General features: G+C 43.3%; 1 protein-coding gene across 1 annotated transcript in view; it reads right to left on the minus strand.

The window, feature by feature from the left end:
* Positions 1-23017, minus strand: part of TMTC2 (transmembrane O-mannosyltransferase targeting cadherins 2) — a 189583-nt gene extending 166566 nt beyond the window's left edge. The window contains exon 1 of the mRNA XM_081211238.1: positions 22691-23017. Coding sequence (XP_081067364.1) covers positions 22691-22773 — 83 coding nt within the window. The 5' untranslated portion in view covers positions 22774-23017. The remainder of the gene's footprint in view (positions 1-22690) is intronic.
* Between the last annotated feature and the right edge of the window lie 3306 nt (positions 23018-26323).

Consider the following 26323-nt stretch of genomic DNA (forward strand, 5'->3'; position numbering starts at 1 on the left):
AAGGACTGGCAAACCAAAGCAACAAACTAATGCAAACATTAGAAAAACAAGCATGGAAAGAGTTCAGCCTGGCCTGTTACCTGACATACTAGCATTCTATCTGTAGGATTTTCTCCCCTATGAAACAAACAGGATGAAGTTTACACCACCCCAAAAAATAGCTATTCCAGTCACTTTTGCTAAACATACAACCTGAATTCAAACTTTTTCTACCAATGCACATGCCAAGCAATTTTGACAACAGGACTGCATATAAACAAACAAAAATATTCTACATACATCGTTCACACCATGTTCCAAGAAAGCAAACTAGAGATATTCCCTTTTTTTCTACAGACTGAAGTCAGCCACTTCATCTTCAATGATTCTGTGAACTTTAAAAAAGATGAATAATGTATGACTGTGCCTTAAATCAAAATCTGAGTCAGGTATATGTGCCTGAGTATATAAACATGTTGCCCAAGAAGTCCTTATCAACAGAAACATGTTATGCCAGCAGTGAGGTGATGCTACTACACTGGCACAGATTCAAGGTTACGTGTGAAGACTTCTGGAAGTCAGAAAGATCTTAAAAGAATTTCATCATAAAGTCATGACATTATGCAGCTATTACAGCACAGGTACCCTCCATAATGTAGGACTCCAACTCCCATCAGTCCCAGCCAGCAAAGCCAATGGTTGGGGATTATGGGAGTTGTATTAGAACAACATTTGGAGGTCTCTTGTATTACAGGGACATTTTAATGACACCGCTCACATGGGTGTAACCAGGATTTATGTTGGGGGTGGCAGAACCTTAGCTATTTTTATTGATTTACTTGATTGTGGGGCGGGACAGATGCCCCCTGCCCCCACCCCCGGCTACGCCCATGGTTTGATATCCCTCAGACAGGTAGGAATAGAAAGAGCAACAGCAACAAATGGACATGATGAGACATTCAAGTTTCATGCTCCGCGTTGCTCCTAAATATTCAAACTCTTCAGCATTTTATCTTGAAGATAAAAGGTCAAAATTTATCACCTCACCCCATATAACCTTATGAAGACCCTTCAAAGACAGAAATTAAGCCTGAGCTAATAAAGTACTCAAACCCCAAAGTAATATCACTGCAAATTCAATGGAGCCAGAATTTATAAGGCCTTGAGGAAGCCATTATTTCCAGTTCAGGTACTGATTTTTCCATGTCCAAAACCATATACAGTGGTACCTTGGGTTAAGTACTTAATTTGTTCTGGAGGTCCGTTCTTAACCTGAAACTGTTCTTAACCTGAGGTACCACTTTAGCTAATGGGGCCCGCCACCGCTGACGCTGCGCAATTTCTGTTCTCATCCTGAAGCAAAGTTCTTAACCCGAGGTACTATTTCTGGGTTAGCGGAGTCTGTAACCTGAAGTGTATGTAACCTGAAGCGTATGTAACCTGAGGTACCACAGTACTGCACCAGACACAATTATACACACATGGCATACTTCTTAGTGAACGAAGGTACTTATGCTGCATCTCTTCACAGAGATGATTAAAAGATAAATTTGTAAGAGACACTCACAAAGTTACCTTTGAAATAAGCAAAATTTAAAATCACTCAACAAGATTAATTTAACCCCATTTAAGATCAAAACCTATTTCATACTTTCAAAGTGGTGGGGGGGGGACGACTTAGCGAATCAGTGGAGATGGGCAGAATATTGCACAAGACTTGCATGTACTTGGTTCTGTATAGATTTTGTCTTGAGAGCAGGGAGGAAAGTCATTTTATCTTTAAAGGATATTTTTTGGAATTAAAATATTTCTCCTACACAAGTCCCTTTTGCTATTACACAAGTATGTTTCAGTCAACGCCATGTATAAAGCAGACATTCTCACGAAGCGGCTATCAGTTCAATCATTTTCAAGTGGTGCCTGCTAATAAATGTTTTCAAAAGGTCGGCAAACCTGCACCATCAACATGTGAAAGAGAATACAAATGGCATGTAAAATTTTGGAAAAGGTGAGTGTACCTGTGCAATGCTACTGAAGCAGCAGAGATCTTTTCCACTCCTCGAAATAACCTCCTCAGATCTCCTTCAGCAAATATTTTCTACATGGCCCAAGCTGCATTTCTCTGTCTGTCTCCGATTCACTTTCACTCTGACACACACAACATCTTTAACTTCAGTTCTGCCTTTTCTTAGCTTCTAAGTGCTCCCTGAGCAAGGAAGAACACTACTTAAATATTACGTGCAACATCTATTCCGCTACTGCTAGACTAGGTTTGAAATTGTAATACAATAATAGTAATGGCTACAAATGCTTTCCCTCCCTTTAACAAAACATATTTTCCAATGAGCTAATCCTAGTATTTATCAGGCTATATAGCTCACTGTGGGGTTGAAAAGAAACTCAATTATCTCACATCTCTCCACCACAGGGTAAGCCTTTGACAAAACCATTACTAAGGAAGTACCCTGCAAAAGCACACAACATTTCTATGTACTTAATCTCATTAAAAGCCTTACTTCTTTGCACTTTTTTTTGCCTCAAAATATCATTTAGAAGCCACATTTGATGTCGTGATACAAAATCATGAGCATACCTATATTGAGAGTCATTGTAAAAGTAAGGTCTTTATCAGGAGTTGGGAACAGGTTTTATCCAGTGGGCTGAATCTTGAGCTGCACCACTCACCCCAGGCCATTCTGACAGGTTAGTATGGTGATTCAACTGTCAATCACCTGATGCCACTAAGAGGTCAGGTAACCCAACTTCAAAGTAAAGATTGCGGAGTACACTTTCAATATTTTCATTTCTTCCTTGTCAGCTGCACTTGAACTCAATCTGGGCTGCAAAGGAAGATGAAAGCAGGAATCGGGCGCACTAGAAAAGCCCTAAGAATTATTATTATTAATTATAGATATCATAGTCAAGAAGGAGAATGAAAAGACTGCCATACTGATTGGCTGGGTTTTGGGCAGTGCCTATATCAAGCTTTCCACATTTGGGGGGGGGGTAGTTTCAGAATAAGAAGTACAATATGTCCATCAACTGTAGTTGGCATGACAATACAGTAGTACCTCGGGTTACATATGCTTCAGGTTACAGTCTCCACTAACCCAGAAATAGTGCTTCAGGTTAAGAAATTTGCTTCAGGATGAGAACAGAAATTGTGCTCCGGCGGTGCGGCAGCAGCAGGAGGCCCCATTAGCTAAAGTGGTGCTTCAGGTTAAGAACAGTTTCAGGTTAAGAACAGACCTCCGGAACGAATTAAGTACTTAACCTGAGGTACCACTGTACTACATAACTTCAAGTTACAAAGCTATTTTAAAAAGCAACTGAAGTTAACTAAAACCGTTAACACATTTGCAAAGCTAAGCAGGGTCTGATCCAGTTTCAAATTGTATGTTGAGATGCAAGGCACGAGCACTGAAGGGTCTTGGAGTAGATGACCCTCAAGGTCCCTTCCAACTCTACAATTCTATCAATTATCAATTATTATAAATTTGTGTATTGCCCTTAATCCGAAGATCCCAGGGCAGTTCAAAACAGAAAAATACAAAAGGAGAATACAAACCAATGACCCCCCACAACATATTTAAAAATCCATAGAGCATTAATCAGCTGGTTGAAAAGAAATAGGGTTGAAGGACAGGATAATAGGAAAATAAACAAAAAGAACACAGATTGCAGTATGTAATTCGATGCACAGAGTTAACCAGGCGAGGAAAGCAGTTCGGCCCTTGCCACAGTGACAATTCTGAATACAATTAAATAACGTAGGAACATTGTATTACAATAAAGCAAAACTCCACCCTCAATGCTGGGAGACTGGTCCTCAAATCACAGGAGTCCTCCAGGAGAGGTTTGAAGAAGAGCTTGTGAATTACGCTCCTGTCTAGGGCCCTTAAATATCACTACAAGAATAGGGGGGTGTATACATACATAATGTAACCATGCAGAACTTCAATGAAGGAGTATCAGATTAGTTGGAAAAGTAAACACCTGCTTCAACTAAACATTGCAGAGACAGGAAAATCTTGGACAGCAACATTTAAAACTTTAGTCCTCATCTACATGCTGAACCAGTGGATTTAATTTTTTAAAATGCAAAACAGTATAAATAATTATATCCATCCACACAGGAAGGGGGGAAATGTGTGTCAACCAGCTTTATTAGCAGACTTTTTTTTTAACCCAATCTCATTTTTCTTAAACCTAAAGTTTCCACTGTTAAAAAGAACACAACAGAACAATGTCCCACCCCCCCAATCCCACATTCAGATCTTCAGAAATCTTTAAAACCACTGAAACCCGTTAACGTCAAAGGAGCTTGGATAAGAATGCAAAATGAGGCAAGCATTTCAGGCAAAGCAGATAGTAAGAGAGTTGCAATTATATGGTGGGAAAGGCCATGAAAGCCTAGCCTGAATCTACTGAAAGGCAAGTGCACTTGCACTTTGAACAAAACAACTCCTGTGTCCTATTTTTCCTAATGCATTTCTTTCCATCGAAAGCAAAAAGCATCAGTAACAATGTCACAGTCAAGCATTCCAAAGTTACAAATCCTAAACAACTGACCAATGCCATAATTACACTGGACAGTGAAATTCTCTTCCACAGGAAGAGAAAAGGAAGTGCAAGGTTACAAAACAAGTTCCTGAACTTTGTGCTAAAATCTTCTTCAGACAACCAAAATTCCACAAACTCTTGTCTCCACTCATCTTCACTACTGTCAAGGGACGACTGTCCCAAGTGTTTGTTGCCTAGTTGTTGGTCAATAAGCCAAACAGCAGCAGCAAGGAAGGTAGCCTTTATTCTTGATCAAGAATGGTGTCTTACCAACCTCACGGTTCAAGAAAGAGCCCAGAGCACCCAACATTCACATTTTTTCATTCATTTACTTAACACACCAGCAGTTACAGTGGTTACATGTTTATTCATGCTCCCCCAATCATGTCTACCCAGCAAGAGCAGTTTTAACTTTTTGCCATAGTTTCAAGCTTCTCCCACTTCCATTGTCTCCAAACTACTGGTGTTCCAGACAGTTATCACATCCCACTGACTTCACCCCTCTGAACGCAACTTCCATGGAAATCAAGAACAAAAATGAGTCTTGCAGCTGCTTGATGTCTTAACATTTTTATATAAATAAATATTTGGGTTTTGCTATAAGGATACCCCTCTGGAATTTAATTCACTAGTCCTATCACAAGACAACTCAGCTTCACTAGATTAACTCCCTTACACGGTGGGCAGTGTTTGAAACTCCCACTGTTCTAGGTGCATTTTGCAATGGGGAATTTCATTAGCACGAGCAGTTTCTGAGCTCTGGGAGCAGTACTGCGCCTAAAATTTCAGATTAAAACTGCAGAGTGGCTCCACTCCCTGTCACATGTGGCCTCCAACTGATTTTCCCCGTAGGTGAATAGCCTTTCACAAGAAAAAAAGGTTTGCTACCCCTGATCTAGGCAATGTTTGGAAAGGTTGGAAATCTCCTCAGAGGTCAGCCATCAGATTTCAGTGCTCACATGCCCTGAACTGAAATATTTAGTATCCCAGGAAGCTGCTACAAAACTGAATCTCCCCCCACCCACTCAAGATGTCTGTTGTCCTTTAAAGGGTGAGGGACCCTTAAGTGGCAAAGAGGTACACAAACCTTCTCTCTCATGCATGCCTTAAGAACAGCAAGAGCTTGATGTACAGAAATCAGGAGGAGACCAAATAGAGAGAAAAACATCACTACCTGCTAATATATTTGCCCACTGACCAACAAGCTGTCAGAAGAAACAGCTCAATTTTCTCCTTAAAAAATGGGAATACATGTATAAGCAAGGATGGAGAAACTATAGCCCTCCAGGTATTCCTCACCATTGGCTAGCTCCCACCATTTGTGGCCACTGGCAATGCAGGATTTCGGCGGGTAGAAGCTGAAGTCCAACAACATCTAGAGAACCACAAGTTCCCCGCTCCTAACATATAGGGTCTCCTGTTACTAGAGACGTAAACTGTCATAGTTAATATAACATTAGCCTCCTTAGTTACAGAAGATATTAACATTCAGGTAGTGTTCACACATCAAACACCATAGGTAATTATTTGCTGTGAAAGAGCAGCCTCCTACTTTGCTCCAACCCTAGCACTAGCAACAAACCTTGATCCATTATTCAGAATTATTTCTGAACCAGAAACTATGGTATGTTCGGGGGAAAGAAGCAAATCATGATTCCCAAGTCAAATGTAATGCTGCCAGGGATCATGGTTTGTTGCTCCTTATCACTGTAGGAAAGGAGCAAAACATGAGTGATGTCCACATCACTCATATAAAATACTTAATATATACCGTATTTTTTGCCCCATAAGGCGCACCGGCCCATAGGACGCACCTAGTTTTTTTGGGGGGAAATAAAGGGGAAAAATTATTTTTCCCCCCAGGCGTGGGGCTGGGGCGGGAAGCTGTCCCCCGAGCTTGTGGGGCTGGCAGCGGGGAGAAGCAGGCTTCTCCCGCCGCCAGCCTTCAAACCAGGTCAGGGGACAGCGGGAAAGGCGCGCTGCGCCTCTCCCGCTGTCCCCCGAGTTTGCGGGGCTAGTGGCGGGGAGAAGTGTGGGAATGTTCTGGGGTGCAGGAGAGGATATATTGACTAATTATATCCTTATCCAACTTGTGCTAACAAGTTCCCAAAATATCAGCAGAGTTTATACACATTCCCCTTTAAGTACGCAACGGTAACGTGTGCACAGGTTCGCTAGAACCTCTATAATAATTACTCTGGTAATTTCCCCTTTGTTCCCTCTTAAAATACAAGACACAACACAGTCTTTATAAAAGTATAAAAGAGTTTACTCACGATCTGTTCACAATATGATCCCAGACGGCAGACAGGCTTAAAAAGGTAAAATACACTTAGAATCTATCTTATAGGAAGATAGCCCTCTCCTCTCTTGGCTGAGAGCCAAGAGGGCATCCTGCTTCTTCGAAAGGTGATGGCAGAGAGAGAGAGATGGCTGCCTGCCCTGTGCTTTTGTCATTACCTGCACAGGTGAGGCCACACCCACCTCTGGTCACATGCGGAGGAAGTCCGTCCCCAGGAAGTTTACCTGCTTGCTGGACAGACATCCCTCCCCATGTTTCTAACATGTACACTCTAGGAATGTTGTCATTGACTGCTCCTGTGTTTACATCCCACATACCCCTTCTCAGGCAATACAACATATACAAAACATAAACAACTTTATTCAACCACCCAGAGTCCCAGCTTGACACGTAGATTCTGGAAACTCTCTCTTGGTAGGGGTTTTGTCAGGATGTCAGCAGTCATCTCTTGGGTGCTGCAGTAGGATAGCTCCACAAGTCCATCCTGGATCATCTGGTGTATGTAGTGGTATTTAACCCCAATGTGTTTTGTTCTGGCCAGGAACTTCTCACTCTGCGTCAGCTTCAGGCAACTTTGATTGTCCTCTAGCAAGCTGACAGGCTCTTTTCTCACCAACCCAAAGTCCTTTATGAGTTGATCAAGCCAGGCGATCTCTCTGCAGGCTTCTGTTGCTGCAACGTATTCTGATTCTGTGGAAGATAATGCTACACAGCTCTGTTTATAACTGCCCCATGAAACAGGTCCATCCCCAAACATAAAAACATGACCACTTGTTGATTTATAATCAGCATTATCCCCAGCCCAATCCGCATCAGTATACCCAACCAACTTAGGGTCTCTGACAGCTGGTAACCTTAATTTACAATTCATGGTTCCCTTCAAATATCGCACCACCCTCTTTACACCTGCCCAATCATGCTCAGTGGGAGAATTCACTTTTCTGCTAAGAATCCCCACAGCGTTAGCTAAGTCAGGTCTACATGTGGTAACTAAATACAAAAGTTTACCAATCGCCGACCTGTAGTCATTGTTGTCTGGCAACTGCTTCGAATCCTGCTGATTCTTCAGGAAGTCAGTAGCCATCGGTGTAGCAACTGGATGTGCGTCTTGCATCTGCATGTGCTCAATTAGCTCATGGATCTTCTGTCTTTGGCTGAGAAGAAATGAGCCGTCCTCTTCTCTTTCCACCTGGATCCCGAGGTAGTACTGGACATCTCCTAGCTCCTTGACCTCCACCTCCTTGCTAAGGTGTTTTACTATCTGTGTATAGTCTTTCTCACTTGCTGTGGCAATAATCAGGTCATCAACAAATGCTAGGATATATGAGAATTGTCCATTATTTGACTTACTGTACAAGCACTTGTCAGCGTCGCCTTGCTTGTACCCAAGTTGCGTCAACATTTTATGCAACTTCTGGTTCCAGGCTCTGGCAGCCTGTTTAAGTCCATAAAGTCCTTTCTGCAGTTTGCACACTAGATGTGCCTCATGTGGTTTTACAAAACCTTTAGGCTGTTTCATATAAATTTCCTCTGAAATCTGCCCATGTAGAAAAGCGGTAGCAATGTCTATGTGTTTCACCCTCATTTTCTTGGAGGCTGCAATGCTTAAAAGCATTCTTACGCTGCTGTACCTCACAGTTGGTGCAAAAACTTCATCATAGTCTTCACCAAAACGCTGTGAAAATCCCTGTGCCACAAGTCTAGCTTTGTAGCGCTGCACTTCTCCTTCTGACCCCTTCTTAACCTTGAAAACCCATTTACTGCCAATGGCCTTCTTACCGGGAGGCAGCTCAGTGAGTGTCCAGGTCTTGTTCTGATGCAGTGCATCCATCTCCTCCTGCGCGGCCTTCCTCCAGAGACTGGCTTCTGCAGCTGGCATCTCCTGTATCTCTTCCCAAGTGGAAGGTTCCTGTGGAAACGCCGACCCTGCAAGGTAGGACAACCGTACTGGTGGGACACCTTTGTTGGTTCTGGATGAGCGTCTGACTTCTGGTTCTGCGACCGCATCAGCTTCCTCTTCCTCCTCCAACGCAGGCATGTCCCCATCTGAGTCCTCATCTTCATCTCTGGTGCCGCCAGGGTTCTGGTCCTCTGCGTCTTCTAGTGCGTCGCCTGTAGGGGACGCTGTAACACTCAAAGGCAGATAATTACTTTGTGGGGTCTCAAAAGGGAAATATACAAACTCTTGAGTCCTTTCTGACTCATCTGAAGAATCCACAACAGTGTTCTTAGTGTCTACTTTTCCATATTCATCAAAATAAACCGCATGGTATGCATTTGTCTTACCAGTTTGTAAGTCCATAATTCTGTATCCTTTGCCTCCAGAAGCATATCCCACAAGGATACCTGCTTTTGCCCTGGAGTCAAGCTTGTGTCTGTGTTCCTTGGGCACGTGGAAGTAACACGGACTTCCAAACACACGTATGTGTGACAGATTGGGAGCTTTCCCATGCCAAAGTTCAAATGGTGTGCGCTCTGCACCTTTAGTTGGCAGTCTATTTTGCAAATAGACCGACGTGTACACTCCTTCGGCCCACAGCTTGTGTGGCAAACGTGCATCCTTTAGCATGCACCTTGTCATGTCCATAATGGACCTAAACTTTCTCTCAGCTATGGCATTCTGCTGTGGTGTGTAAGGAATTGTGGTTACGTGTGCAATTCCTTCCTTGGCCAGGAGAGCCTGCATTTCATTTGAGCAGTACTCACCTCCATTGTCACTCATTAATACAGCTGGAGCTCTTTGGAATTTATTCTTGACCATGGCAATGTATTCCTGGAGCTTCTCCACTGTCTCACTCTTCTCTTTGAGGAAATATACAACACAAAATCTTGAAAAATCATCCAGAAATATTAAAATATATCTATTCTTTCCCAGTGAGGGAACATTCATGGGCCCACATATATCAGTGTGCACTATGTCAAGCACTTTGTTGCTTCTTTGCTCTGCACAATGTGGAAATGAAGGTTTTATAGCCTTCTCAGTAATACAGCTTATGCACTTTGCTGGAGCTTTGTTGCTCTGCTTTACCTGCAAACCTCTTACAAGATTTCTTTTCTGTAGATCCAGAATGACGCTGGCGTCCCTGTGTCCTAGCCTTCTGTGCCATAGGTTCAGATCTGCTTCATCCTTCTGGCTGGAATGTGCCACTTTTGCAGACTGGTTCTCTGAAAGATCAAGCTCATATACACCATTTATTAGCTTTGCTTGAGCAAACACTTTGTCATTTCTAGTCACTTTACATTCTCCATTTCCAAATGTGACCTGGAAACCTTTCTTGTCCAAAGTGGACACGCTGATTAAATTGCAGCTCAGCTCTGGAACGTACAAAACTCTAGAGATTGTGTTCTCAATGCATTCATTGTTTATATTGCATTTCAGACTCATGGAACCTGCACCTTTTGCTTTAACAATGTTGCCATCTGCAATCTCAATTTCAGGTCCTTCTTCATCATTTATTTCGTTAATCTCATTAAAATAGTCCCTTTTATACGAAAAATGCGAACTGGCACCTGAATCTAAAATCCATTTATTACGTTTATTTTCATGATTCTGGACAGCTAAGTTCCTTTCTTGCAGTAGCCATGTGCATTCACATTTCCCCTTCTTTTCCCCTTTTGGCTGAAAGAGGTGGGGTTTCTTCACTTTAGGAGCTCTGCAGTTCTTTGCAATGTGTCCTTCTTTGTTACAATTGAAGCAAATCACTTTCTTAGGCATCTCTTTGGACTTTGTACATTGCCTAGATGCATAACTGCTGTCCTTGCTTCTAGCATTTCTCACTGGAGATTCAGCTCTATCTCTGCATTCATCTTTTAAATAACCAATCAAGTCTTTAAAAGTCAGACCTTGTCTATGAGCCATCAAACTTACAAATGCGCTAAAGCGTGGTCCAAGTGATGGTAACAAAAATGCTATCTTTGTATCCTCATCAAAAGCTTTGGGAGTCAGATCAATTCTTTGAATAATCTCAGTAAATTTGTTGATGTGCTCTGTGAATTCCTCTTTTGAATTCATCCTCAATCTGGTTAATTTACACACCAAGTTTCTGAAGCTATTTATGCTAGATTCTCCATACACGCGCTCAATATCTCTTAAGATTTGAGATGCATCATCTGTACTATTTATTAATGATAGCTGCTCATCACGAAGTCCACTCAAAATTATGTGTCTAGCTTCGCTGTTCATGCGTTTCCAAGCACTTATCTTGGCTAAATCCTCCTCAGACGATCCTGTAGGCTGAGGCTTTAAAGCTTCCAAAATATGCTTATAATCTAAACATGCTATCAAGCGCTGCTTCCAGTGCATGAAATTGTACTCATTCAGCACAGGCATTCCTAGCTTTGCATCACTATCAAAAGCTGCTCTAGCCATCTTAAAATCCAAAATTTGAAAATTCTTCAAAATTTCAAAATTTCTCAAAATTTTAAAATCAAAATCTCAAAAATCTCAAAATGCAAAACAATTCTTCACTGCCTTGGGTCACTGTGAACTCCGAGGGAAGGGGGGGGTTGCTTAATCCCCACTGCACAATGGAACAATGGACCATGTGCTTACCAGGAAGTTAACTCAGAAAAATACTACTCAACTCAAAATCACAATCCAATGCAATCCTTCAAAAATACGCAGAAATATGCAATACTGGGGCCACTAACCCTTTGTGGGAATGTTCTGGGGTGCAGGAGAGGATATATTGACTAATTATATCCTTATCCAACTTGTGCTAACAAGTTCCCAAAATATCAGCAGAGTTTATACACATTCCCCTTTAAGTACGCAACGGTAACGTGTGCACAGGTTCGCTAGAACCTCTATAATAATTACTCTGGTAATTTCCCCTTTGTTCCCTCTTAAAATACAAGACACAACACAGTCTTTATAAAAGTATAAAAGAGTTTACTCACGATCTGTTCACAATATGATCCCAGACGGCAGACAGGCTTAAAAAGGTAAAATACACTTAGAATCTATCTTATAGGAAGATAGCCCTCTCCTCTCTTGGCTGAGAGCCAAGAGGGCATCCTGCTTCTTCGAAAGGTGATGGCAGAGAGAGAGAGATGGCTGCCTGCCCTGTGCTTTTGTCATTACCTGCACAGGTGAGGCCACACCCACCTCTGGTCACATGCGGAGGAAGTCCGTCCCCAGGAAGTTTACCTGCTTGCTGGACAGACATCCCTCCCCATGTTTCTAACATGTACACTCTAGGAATGTTGTCATTGACTGCTCCTGTGTTTACATCCCACAAGAAGTAGGCTTCTAACCAAGCCAAGGGACAGCGGGAGAGGAACAGCGTGGGGCTAGTGGCGGGGAGAAGCAGGCTTCTCCCGCCGCCAGCCTTCTAACCAAGTCGGGGGACAGCGGGAAAGGCACGCCGCGCCTCTCCCGCTCTCCGAGTTTGCAGGGCTGGCGACAGGGAGGAGCAGGCTTCTCCCACCACCAGCCTTCTAACCAAGTCGGGGGATAGCGGCGTGCCTCTCCCGCTATCCCCCGAGTTTGCAGGGCTGGCGATGGGGAGGAGCAGGCTTCTCCTGCCGCCAGCCTTCTAACCAAGTCGGGGACAGCGGGAAAGGCGCACCGTGCCCCTCCCGCTATCCCCCGAGTTTGCGGGGCTGGTGACGGGGCTCTCCTGAAGCCTGGAGAGCGAGAGGGGTCGCATGCACATTTTCCCTTCATTTTTGGAGGGGGGAAAGTGCATCCTATAGGGCGAAAAATACGGTAAGTACGTCTCTAGCAGGCACAAAATATGGAAATCAAGGTCATTGGTAAAACAAAGGCAAGTGATGTGCTGCTCAAAAGTACCATTCAAGTCCTTGCTTTGAAAATTCAGCCCTGAATAGAAGAAAACAGGCCTTGATCAGCTAAACCAATTTCAATATATTACATTTTTTAAAAAGAAGAAGACAGGAGGTGCTAATCTCCAAGGGACTAACTGCTATTTAAAATTGGCAATCCATTTCTAAAATGCTAGCATCAAGTGCGCCAGATACTTTAATAAAGCAACCATGTTAATTTTTGCAATGGCAATTTACATATGCTTCTATAAGCATGTAATTATCGCCACTCAAATTGAAAAAGATGGCCCAGGCATAGATAATTCAGTATTATCTAGATACTTAAACTAGAACAGAAGTCATAAGCATAGGTCGTCCTAACCACAACCACAAAGATCTATGCTAGGTTTTAAGCATCACTGGCCACTCATAAGCCTGAAATATATTCTAGCTAACCAGAGTTAAAGTTCAACATCTCCTTTGTCTAACAACAGCTCCATGAATAGAGACGGAATCTTGCAGGCCAGCCCAGTTGTCTGTTAGAAACGTTTTGTACTCCCATGTGGAAAATCCTGGTTCAATTACCTGTCAGTCCTTGCTTCAAGGACCAGCTGGGTTTGGGAGACTTTCTGATGCAGCCTTCGTGGCTCTTGGGAAGGAGGAGGGTTACAAGTAATTCAGCAATTACTTTACAAAAGTCTTAGGGGAGTTCTACCACGAGAATTCAACATCTGATTCACTCTTGTCTGACAGAAGGAAAGGCAAAAATATTGACCTTCAGAGTTTACGGTAAGTAGCATGTCCTGTGATTCATTAACATTACGGCTGGTACTTAAACAAACATTCTAAGCCATAATGCTGATTTGCAAGGCATCCTGCTGCATGAAAACATGTCATTATGATGATGAACATTAGACAAGACAAAAAATATTGTCATATGGAACTCTGCCAAAATGAATAGCTTACCTGATGTAAAGTAACACATTTATGGTAAGAAAAGACTGCTTGTCTTGAAAAGGGAATCAGATACGTTATACTGCATTAACTCGGAATCCCATCTTCAAAATCCATTTTCTCTATTTTTTTCAGAGTTCCTCAGCAACAAAAAAAGCACTACAAGTACCATCTTCCAAGGAAGAATAATTAAAAACTATGTGAGCACAATATCTAGCAAAGTATATAAAATAACAATTCTATTTAAATTCCCCTTCCACTCTTTAGACCACCATCAAAGCAACGTTATCTGTAAAATATCACTTGGGTACAAAAGTTACCATGTTGAACCAAACTTGGAGCAATGTGCTGAAAGGCAAGAGCCTTGCATGGCTTTCTGTCAACATGACAACCTGCCTACACAATCTGTTCAGCCCTTTTGAAAAGAGATACGAAGAATCCACATGGTCAGTCATGTGAAAAAGGAGACACAAAGAGTTCAAAGGTTGCTAAACCTTAATGGTCAACAAGACCACCATAAAAAGTCAAGGAGTGTTACAAACTAGCTTGTGGATCCAGAAGGTTAGTGACTAAGAATTATGCACATCCAGTTAAAATTTAAATTCAAAGTTGTGTATTTCATGGTTTTTCAAGTAAATAGTATTTTTATAGTTAAAAATACAGAAGTTCGTGACTAACCATAACAAAGCCACTTGTTTCAGTTACAAACCCTTGCTCAGAGAGACCTGCTACTTCAGCCACCAGTAACTCTTAGACAGCACATTGGAACATTTAAAAGAAGAAGATAAGCTAGGTAACGAGGAAATGAAGAAGTAATGAAGCACACAACTCCAATCCATATGTGAAGAGGCTATTTCCAGCAACCATTCTTCTTGGAAAATTTGTGCACTCAAATAAAGGTTAATACACTAGCAACTCTATCAATACGAGAGCATAAATCGTATAAATACAAATCCTTTGGTGCATTGCTTCAACCAGCTTATCAAGCGATAAAGTCTACAAGATATTCAAGTCTGCAATTCTAACACATTTACTAAGACCTAAGCCCCACTGGAGACAGGTCTCTAATAATGCCTCACATCGCAGCTATTTAAAATACATGCCGGTATATGGTAAAGATAGAGCTGTAGCACATGTGCACCTCGATACTGAATACAATTGCCGCAATTCAGAGCCCTCTCCTTCTTGCTGAGCAACACTTTGCTTTTTAAACTGTGAAGAGTTAAAGAGCTGTTTGGGGGCTTACCGTGACAATATTGTTAGCAAAGCCAGCTGCACATATTTGTCCGTCTCTGCAATCAGCATTGCTTATTATGACCAGCTGAGCATGGTCTGGGTACAATAGCAGCTCACACTTTGAGAAGGGTGCAGCTAGCACACTTGGCTCACCTGAACTACAGTTTGACTTAAGACAAACTTCACTTGAATGTGCATTTCACATACAACTCATCAGCAGATATCTGAGCAAAGCACAAACTGAATCCTGGGTAGCACTCGGTTTTCATGTCAGCCACTTGGATTAAATAGGATTTTAATCATACCACTGCATTTTCCAGCATGTTTATACAAGTAGACAAGCACAAACCTCAGATTATTAGCTCTTAGAACTCAACAATTACAGCTGTAGGGTATGAGTGGAACCATTATGCTTCTTTGTTCCTTTATCATCCTCCAATACATAAATTGGAACAAGAGAATTGGCACCTCCCTTTTCATGAGGTCTTCTGCAAATATAGCCTAAGGCAGGTGTCCCACTCTATATACCCACCTGGCTTCTATAGCTTCTTGTAATACTTCATTTCATGGCAAACTCTTACACTGCTTCTTGTACTTTTCTTCTCATTGTCAATTCATCTCCAATTTTATTGGATGTATGCCTCCATGCATCCCGTTGGGGTAATGCTCAAAATTTTGGCGAAGTCTGAGCTCTGATCAGAGGCAAAGTACAAAACAGTTTTTGCATAGGAATACTTACTTGCTAGGGACGCAGGTGGCACTGTGGGTTAAGGACAGAGCCTAGGACTTGTCGATCAGAAGGTCAGCGGTTCAAATCCCCACAACAGGGTGAGCTCCCGTTGCTCGGTCCCTGCTCCTGCCAACCTAGCCGTTCGAAAGCACGTCAAAGTGCAAATAGATAAATAGGTACTGCTCCGACAGGAAGGTAAACGGCATTTCTGTGTGCTACTCTGGTTCACCAGAAGCAGCTTAGTCATGCTGGCCACATGACCCGGAAGCTGTTCGCCGGCTTCCTCGGCCACTAAAGCGAGATGTGTGCCACAACCCAAGAGTCGGCCATGACTGGCCCTAATGGTCAGGGGTCCCTTTACCTTTATTTACCTGCTGGTGAAAGTGCCACACTTCCTAGAAAGAACCCGCTACTCAATTGTCCTTTAAGATGAAAGGTCAAATGTAATAACATGGGGCAGGATTTACCAGCAAGCCCCAAAAGGGGAAGGCCTGCACATGAACTTCTGCTTGCACAATGGGGTTTTAACCCCCTCCTCCCACTTCATGCTCCTTGAAATTAGCTTGAGGGGGGGGTGTCAGAACACCACATGGGGGGAGGAGATGGGGGCTAATTCCACCTGTCAAGCTGCAATGCTTGCACAGGTGGAATGTTCATGATAACGCAAAATTGAATTCAACCCAGGGAAATCCTGTAATGAAGACACAGAATACACACCATTACATACATCTACGGAAATGATAGAGTGAGTTGTAGTCAACCAAATTCTACTCAGAGTAGACCCACAGGAATTAATGACTCTAAGTTACTCATGTCCATCAATTCCAATGCATCTACTCAGGGTAGGACTAAAAGTAAATGCCACCCGTTAAGTTTTTAAAAACCAAAAGAATTAAGAGATAGATGGCTATCTATTCTTCTCTGGTTTTTACACTCTTTCTTTCACTGCATGTATTGGATCAGTTTTCAGATACAGTGGTACCTTGGGTCTCGAACATAATCCATTCCAGGAGTCCGTTCAACTCCCAAAACCATTCGAAAACCAAGGCACGGCTTCTGATTGGCTGCAGGAGCTTCCTGCACTCAAGCGAAAGCTGCGTCAGACATTTGGCTTCTGAAAAACATTCGCAAACCAGAACACTTACTTCCGGGTTTGCGGCATTTGGGAGTCGATTTGTGCGAGAGCCAAGCCATTTGAGTACCAAGATACTGCTGTAATGTCTTTTGTGGCACGACAAACAGACGAACTGAGCAATAGCGTACGAAGCTTAAAAAGGAAAAGGTAAAGGAACCCTGACAGTTAAGTCCAATTGCAAATGACTCTGGGGTTGCAGAGCTCATCTCGCTTTACCGGCCGAGGGAGCCGACGTTTGTCCGCAGACAGTTTTTCCTGGTCATATGGCCAGCATGACTAAGCTGCTTCTGGTGAAACCAGAGAAGTACACGGAAACGCCATTTACCTTCCCATTGGAGCGGTACCTATTTATCTACTTGCACTTTGACATGCTTTCGAACTGCTAGGTTGGCAGGAGCTGGGACCGAGCAACGGGAGCTCACCCCATTGTGGGGATTTGAACTGCCGACCTTCCAATCGGCAAGCCCTAGGCTCAGTGGTTTAGACCACAGCGCCACCCGCGTACCTGTTACTAAGCTTGTACTAAGCTTACAGAATCTTAATTAGGACAATCATGGCATATAATGTACCATTTTAAAATTTTAGTAAGAATTGTTTTTTAAATCTGTAGAACTAAGCTCAGGTGATAGATTAACACGTTTCTTTACACTTTTTAAAAATTATGAGGTTCTATGCAAACTGTATCATTAAACAGATCTAATAAAAATGTGCTTCAGAATTACTTGATAAGCCTTTAAGAAAGTTATGGTGTGACATGTAGCCAAACTTTGTGATAACAGCAATATTTACCTTTTCATGCAAGTCATCTTGAAGTTGCTTTAATTAGCACTACAAAAATGACGTTTAACTGGTCTCTTCTAACCGATGATTTAGTTGACTAAATGTAAATGTATCTACATCTCACCTAAACACCAGTGTGTCTTCTGGTGAAACAGGATAAAATGAAATAATTTATACCCTAGTAAAACAAACACTGTTAAATAAATATTTTTCTTTCTTCAAACTCCACTACAGCTTAAAATTTGGTCCCAACTGAATACTAACTTAACTGGCCAATTTATAAAGCCAATAAATCACTTGAGAAACTTACAAATAGCATCTGATACATATTTGCCTGCAGTGAAGTGCTTTCACACATTTCAAAAGGCAGCAAAATAGAAAAACAATGCCTCATACTTTTTTCTCTCTCTTTCTTTTCCTAACTTGTTAAAAAGAAAATACAAGCATTTCTTTAAAAGTGAGGTGCATGCATGAGATACCCTTGAAACATTACATAAGTAGTGAAAAAATGACACACCATCTCTGGGAACTTGTGAAAGCACTCAGAAATGTTGTAAGTGAAGTTGCAGAATGAAAAATCAATGTCCATGATTGTAGAAACTAAGTTTCAAAGACATTAGTTTTGTAAGAAAAGTTTATCATGCAAGGTTAAAGGGTAATATAATGCTTTCCTTGGAGTGTGCAGCTTGTTGAGCATTTGAGTGTATACTGGAATGCAGTACTTCATTGGATCTGCATGGGTGTTTTTAGATTATTGCTGCAATTATTTATGATTGCCAGTATCCTAAGACACCAAATCTTACACACCAACAATCACTTTTCCTCTTTATACAAATCACCCATATATCTCAACTTAAATAATGACCTGCCAACTATTTCAAATTTTAAAAAGTTTTCAAAGTATGGTAGTTCAACTGATGCAGTAGGCATCTTTAACAACCATGATGAACACACAATTCTAAGAGAATGTACACTAATTTTTCCCTTGCTATTTTGCTTCCAAGTGGGAACAAACTCACCTCTTGCCAGACCTCACTTTCCCTTTCTCCCATATATCAAGCCTTTGAAAATACTGCCACATTTCCCCCCTCTCTGTATTTAACATGTCCCATTATCTTTGGTCACTCCTTTAATCTTTGCAGATGACTCAGAATATGTGGAATTTTAGAACTACAGAAGGCGGCATGGGGAGGGGGGCACTTGCTACGCAATGGTTACTAAACCCCATGTGCATTTTTCAGGAACTGAGAGAGGTGCTTTTCTCTCTATCATATCTTTGAATTGGCAGCCCTTAGTTTCATGTTTCAGCAACAGGACCAGTCATATGGATACAAGCAAGTATTTATTTTCCCCTCTTGCCATGCCTTCATCCATTCTTCCCACATACATTGTGTATGCCAGATCTTTTCAAACTCCTCTTTAAACTCAATAATGAATTGACTTCGTTTTCCTTAAAATGAGATTTGGCCTCAGAATAAAGGATTGTTTTGAGACGGTAAGTAACTTCATTCCAGGCGAGTAATGCACGTTGTTTTCCATTACTTTTTATCATTAAGAAATTGATCTTGCTGTAAAGAAGGTTTTATGACACCATTTAATCTTTGCCAACCTACTAAAACACAGAATGCAATTACAGACACCTTTTATATAGCAATCTTGGTCACTGTATCAAGAAGAAAAACAGTCTAAGTCAATGTCACATCTGATAGAACAGAAAACCTGAAGGATTTGGCACTGCTCTTATAAGTGATCATCAGCTTCAAAGTTTATATGCACAATTTTGATTCAATTTAACTTGGACGTATGATCCATATCCCACCTGGAAGGCAGTATCCCACAGCTTCTACTCAGTTCACATTTCATCAAGTTACATTCTAAGAAAGCTCCTGATGGTCCACACAACCCTGTGAGTGTAGTTAAAATATTTTAGGTCTGGGAGTTTCACTTTTTAAAAAAGATTTGCAGTGGTGAACTAGAAAAGCATTTGCTAGTTTGCAGTTTTCAACTCTCCTTCCTTCCCAATGTAATTGAAAATGCTGTAATTAACTGACCTACTCTACAGCATAATCAATAATTTCAGTTCACACATGCCAATGAATTTCTAAATCCAAGAGGTGTTTATGTCTTCAGCTTTTAGACAAATTAAACAAACCTGCAGTTTAAATGTCATTTATCCAACGCAAGATTAATGCTAAACCGGTACTGTCGGGATTAACAGAAAGAAAGAAAAAGAGATGGCCTGCAATTAAATTTCCACTAACATTCTGTAAGAGCAATCATGTCAAAATCAACAAAGAGCTTGACCTCTACATCCATGATGTTCAGCAACTCCAATACAATTTTAGGAGAATTAAACTGGCAAAGAGCACTAAATTCCCAATCAGTGTCCTTAAGCAACCTTGATAATGCAACCCCTAGATAATGCAGAAGGCAGGGCTGCAAAAAATATCCACATTCTTAGGTACCATCATCACATATTTAGGCAAGCCAACAACTAGGTGCACAGGATTTTTCCAACTCCGACGATGTAGGTTTACTTATGGCCATATTGATATCCTCCAACTACTGTAATACTGCATATTAACACCTGTAAGTATCTGCCAGCATTAGCAGAGTTATATCAGGTCTTATTTCAAAAGCTTTTATGCTGCTTTTCTATAAAACTGCACAAAGCAGTGTATAATCATTAAACTTCATACACCCATTAAAAGACCACTAACACACTAGAACACAGTTAATGGTTTTCTTAAAAACTTGGAAATAGAAAAGATCGTGATCTGTAAAACTGGGAAATCCTTTAGGGTTAAGTTGCTGAACTGCTAATCTGCAATGGCTAAGAAGGAAACACACAAGTTGCATTCAATTTTTGTAGAAGGAAAAAGAGCAAATCATGTCTTTATCCTACTAGTAACTCCCAGACTGTGACAGGTGCTGCAGTGCCCTGCAAAGCAGACCAAAATTCAGGATTAAGCAACTTAATTGACTTAAGTACAACCAGTTTATGTCCCAATGCAAATGATCCTTCAAAGCTAGAATAGATCATTTCCCTTACTATTTGCCTGAAAGTTTGAGGCATGTTTTCTGGCAACAGTTATGCTGCTCCAGCTCTTATGTCTGTGTTTATGCATCATCTCTGAACACAAACACATGACTGAATAATATCTTTGTAGCCACAGTATAACAACAATGTAACTGAATGAATATATGAAGTCAGAACTGTCAATGTACCATTTGTAAGATCCACTTAGTTTGGACTTTTCCGACACTGTGGTGCTTGATTACTCCCATATATGAGAATTCAAGGGGCATCCCCTCAATACAAAGGCACTCTGCTGAAAGGCAGTTCACCCTAACCCAAGGGACCTATTCAGTTTCCAAACAGAGAGGGACTGATGAAAAGCTGTCAAAGTAAATCTATGCTCACTTTTTGGATGGTTTAACGTCAATGGAGCATGCAAACACCCCAAGATGGCTCATAAATTCAGCCAGGCGTGCTGCTCTCCCTAATATATTTTAATTATGCATCTGTTTTAATTGTAATCAGAGTAAGTCACCGGAAAAGGCGCAAATTGGAATTTTCTCTAATTGCTAATACAGCTTCTCAGCAGTGCCTAAGCACTTGTCCATTTTAAGGGGAGGGAGAAGCACCCAGAACAACTGTGACATTTTCTAGAACTCGATGCAGTTTTCTTCAACCACATGGTTCACTTCTCATTAGCTGTCCAAACTCAAAAAGAGCCAAACTCAAGTCCTGGGGGGCTTCATCTTTGCTAATTAGCATAAAGGAATGTTGAACATACAGGCTGGGGAGCAGAACAGAAGAGCTTTCAGGAAGAAAAGCTGCTCAGCAGATCTTCAGAGGGCAAATGCGTACACGAACACAAACATGCGAACACAGCTAACATGCAAACACAGCCAAACTGATGATTTTCAAGTAAGCACTGCCCCTGTGAGCAAAGTTAAAGCAGAGGTTCCTATTCCAAGGCTCAGTTTCAGGCAGGGATCAATGCACTTTAGCTCCAGAACAAGCATTTTCAATGACAGGGCAACTTCTATGCAACAACAGCATGTGCAGAGTACCTTCCCCTTCAACACTCATTAACTACAAAGAAACTTGGGCACATCTGTGGGTTTTAAAGGGAAGGGGTTCCTAGTTAGAAAGCCCAGTTTCCATTCAGGCTGCAGCTTGGACACCCTTTAAAAATTCAGAGCATCCCTGTCCCTTTAATACACTTACAAGCGCAAGGGAGTTTAAGTGTCAAATGCTCTGGAAACAAGAGCATCAAGAGAAACAAGCTGAATCCATCCCCCTTCAAAAAGCAATGGCTTTGTGGATGAAAGGGGGAAATGGTTTGTTTCTAACCCAAACTTAACACCATTTAATGATCAAACTAGTTGGCAGGGCAAGGATAGATGGAGAATGTTTTCCTTTTAGAAAATCACACGTGTGTGTATGGAATTATTCCCCAAAGAACAAAGATTTCCCTTCCCCCCGAACTTCCAAAAAGTGACCAGAAAGAGTCATCTTGGCAAAGGCATAACGAGAGAAAGAATGCTCAGCTGTAACAGGGGACCTATGTTCCCCGACCCCTTCCAGCAACCTAACTTGACAGCCAGCTCTGCAAACTGCGTCTCTCCACTAGGGTGGGCAGATGGTAGATCGGGATCTACCGGCACATCGCTGCTAACCAGGAGTGGAACGGATGGCAAGTTCAGCTCAGGTACCGGGAACAAATCCGTAGCCGGAGAATCTCCTCAAAGGCACCCAAGCGCCTCCATTCTAACTGCGTGCCTTTTGTTGTTGTTGTTGCACCTGCCTCTGATTGGTAGATTCGAGCGCAAAGCGAAGTCGATCCGGGAAGCCCTGAACTCTCTTCCCACCCTTCCTGAGCCGAAATTACCCAAGGGAAAGGCAGGCGCGCGAGAGAAAGAGAGAGAGAGAGAGCGCGCAAAGGAAGAAAAGGTGCGATGAAATCCGTAAAGCGTTAAGCCGGGGAGAGATAATCGGATTAACCCTTCTTCCGCAGGTGAGAGCGCGGATTAGAGGAGGAGGAGGCGGCAGTCCGGGCAAGGAAAGTAAGGACGCCAAGTTGTGCGTTGTGTTTTCACAGCCTCGCACAAAACCCCACGGCGCAGAGAGCGCGCTCCCTTTGGAACTGCCGGCGAGCGCCACCGAGCCGGACGCGCCCCCCGAGCAGGCAGCCCCGAGTCCGCCTCTTCTTCTTCCTCCTCCGCCACCACCTACCTGTCATCGTAGCAGAAATCTGCGCCGAGGGTGTTGAGATAGAGGGCGAGCCCCAGGGCGCTGCTCACCAACTCTGCGATCATCTCTCCGCCGCCGCCGCCCTCCGTCTTCTCCCCCTTCTCCGCCGCCGCCTCCCGCCGGCCGCGCAAAGCATCCGCCGCGCGCGCTTTCCCTGGCGCCCGCTGCTCCGCCGCCTCGCTCCACTTTCGCCGCCGCCGCCGAGTGCGCCGCTCGGTCCGCTCAGCGAGCGCCTGGCATCCCCGCTTTCTCTCGCTCGCCCAGTCAGTCAGCGCCGCCGCCTCGCCGCTTTTATTGTTCCGCGCCGCTCGCTCGCTCGCTCCCCCTTTTTACCCCATGACTGGCCGGGGCTGGGCAACTGCCGGAGAGCAAAGCTGGCCGCTCCGCCCCTGCGCGAAAGAGAGAGAGCGCTGCCCGCCCGCCCGGCTCCGCTCTTCTTCGCCGGCTCCTCCGCGCGCCTCGCCGCCCTGAGGCCCCTTCGCGGCTCAACTGGAAGCGCCGCTGCCGAGGCTCTGAGAGCGCCCGCGTGGGGCTCGGCGAGGCTCCCATCGCGCTTGCGTGCCGCCCCGCCCTCCACGCGCTCGGACCGCCCCCGCCCCCGCCCCTCGGCCTCCCCCGGACCGCTTCCCTCCCTTTCCCCCTCCCTCCCCGCGCGGGCGCGCGCGCGCGCTCCGTTAGCTGAGGGTCTGTCGCTCCCGCCCCGCCCACTCCCTCCCCCCTCCTCCCACCCCCTCCTTAGTTTCACGCTGGAAGAGGGGGGAGGCAAAATAGGTTGCTGCTAGAGGGGAGCCCAGGGTGGAGAGGAGGGGCGAAGCTGGCTGGCTGGCTGCGTCCGCGACTGGCACAGGCTCCCCACCTCTCCCCGCCCGTTCCGGAGCAAGCCAGGTGGAAACTCGTCTCGCCACCGCGAGGAAGGATGCTGCCGAGGCATCTGTGGGGGTGGCAACCTGGCAGGGCATCGCATTGTTCTGCACTGGCTGCTTTGTCGCACCTCTCTGGCCGGGCTGTGTTTCTTAAAAGTGTCCTGAAGTGCAAGCTGGTTTGTTGGGGGAGGCGGCTTGGATGCAGAAGTGGGGAAATACCTCCCAAACAATAATGGTGGGGGTTTTTTATTTTTCCTTTAAAAGGCCGCAACGATCCATTATTGTTTATTGAAAAGAATCTAAACCGCATTGTTTTCATTGCCTTCTTTTAAACTTTGCAAACCGTCCATTTCTTGGAGTTGGGTCTTTCTGAGAAAGGCGTCTGAAATCCTTTACCTTAGTTATCGCCATCATCATTACCCTTTATCAATTTATGTGCTGCTTAGTGCTAAATAGGATTCTAAGTGGATTGCAGATATATAAAGCAATCAGAGAAGCATTACAATATAAACATCTGTAATTAAAACAAGCAATAAAACAATCGCATTCATTGCTGCATGACAATAATGCTGTAATGTCAATAGGATAATTTATGACACCAATGCGATACGTGTTGTCAATTGCGGAGGGAGGAGACATAAAACAAGAAAAACTTTTTTTAAATAAAGCACTGTAAAACAAAAATGCAGACTAAATGCAAATACAACCCCTGGGTAAACAGGAACATCTTAACCTAGACCCTGAGTCTGTTTTTGTGTGTCTAGAATGAAAACTACCGTACATATTTGGCATACATGATTGGGGGTTTCCAGAGGGTGTGAAAACAACATATTAGTCTTTTAGCCAGTGTCAGGTTATTGTGCTGCTAATATTTTAAAGAGCTTGATCTCCCTGAAGAAGCCACAATGTGGGAAGTGTCCTTCCAGCAGGTATACAAATATAAAAAATAAAAATAATAAAGTAATTTCTGCCCCCAGCTTTCCTTCATGTTTTATGCCAGTCATCTGCAATGAAAGTGTTTCTTCAAGTGGCACAGCAAGCGGTGCAGCAATTCGCAAGTGCGCTACATGCCCAGCTGCAGGATGAGAAACCCTTTTAACCATCAAACCCTCCTCCCATTATTATTTAACACAATCCTCTCCAGACAAGCCAGGCATTAAGCACATTTGGGCCTTTTCCCTGGCAGCGCTTAAAGTGCTCTTGTGAAGCCTGTCTTTGAATGTCACCATTTCCCCCCCTGCTGATCTCAGTTAGTTCCAATGGCTTCAATGTGTCATCACCAATCCTCGTAATTTCGGAACTGGGGGCGTGATGCATTATGTGTGAAATATTAAAGCACTGAGAGAGCCCTTAGTCAACCTTCAATGGAGTGTACTGATTTCTAGAAAGCCACTGTGTGCTGAATCTATACAGCCTTCCACTTGGAGGATATTAATTTAGGTCAGCGTCATCTAACTTTTTCAGCCTGAGGGCCACATTTGCTTCTTGGCAACCTCCCAGGGGCCACCTGCCAATGGTAATCAGGGCTATGAGCCAATGTTAATGTACATACCTCACTCTGTCCTCCAACCAAACAAGGAAGAATAATAACCAGAGTTCAAGTATATGTTTTATCCAGGCAAAAACTCAGAGGTTACAAAACAGGGCTGGAGAGGAATGTGGTCTGGAGAAAGGTATTGCCAGGGAAGTGAGATGGGATAGGAAGAGTTCTGAGGGCCAGGTAGAAACTTCTGAGGGCCATCCCTGTTTTACGCCTTTTCCTCTCTGCTCTGCACAGCTAAAAAGAAAACCAGATTTCCCCCCTCCACAAATCAACTATGAATATAATTTGTGTTTATTGACTGATCTCGAGCACATGCTCGTCCCTTTTCTGTAGAGTTTTCGAGGTGCTTCACAAGAGATAAAATTACAGCAGCAAAAAAACATAGAAATCAATTGCAATTACACGCAGCAAAGTTGCAAATGGTTGAAATGAAAGCATTCTTTGTGCAAATCTTGTATTAGGATGGTTGGGATAACACGTTGTCTCAGTGGCGTAGCGTGGGTTGTCAGCACCCGGGGCAAGGCAAGTAATTTGCACCCCCTAACCCGTGGATTTGCGCCCCCTAACCCTAACCCCCAGATGTTGCGCCCGGTGCGGCCGGCCCCCCCTGCACCCCCACGCTACGCCACTGCGTTGTCTGTCTGAAGACACGCAAGACTTTTAGCGACACTAGAAGGTCGCTCCCACTCTCTTTCATTCTGGTGTTCAATCGACTGAACTTTGGGTTGTGTTTGTGCTTACACAATGGCGTGACACAGCGAGCTTTCTTTTGCACTGCTTGCCCTCACTTTGTAATTTGTTCCTTTAAAATTTCTGCACCTATAAGTTCAGTGTATGTGTGTGTATATCCATGTATCTGACAACATCTGCTCTGGCTCACGTAGATTTATGCCACAATCTAGGTGTTAGCTTTGAAGGTGCCATAAGATTCTGTTGTTTTGGATGGAATGGATTGACACAGCTACACTAATGAATCGTTTACCATAGTCAGGTGTCCAAACCTTATTTTGAAAACATAGTCATAACTTCTAAGCAACAACAACTGGAGGAAGCATCATCTAGTTTATGCCAGCTATAAATTAGATTTTGCCATTAAACAACAAGGAACCTGGTACCCATACACTCCAAATGTTTTAGAGGGCAAACCTCCATACTGATCTGCTTTACATGCATACATTTGTTGTAACATTGGTGCAGCTCTCAAGATGC

The sequence above is a fragment of the Podarcis bocagei genome, assembly GCF_964188305.1.
Source record: "Podarcis bocagei genome assembly, chromosome: 10".
In the NCBI taxonomy this organism is placed as follows: Eukaryota; Metazoa; Chordata; class Lepidosauria; order Squamata; family Lacertidae; genus Podarcis; species Podarcis bocagei.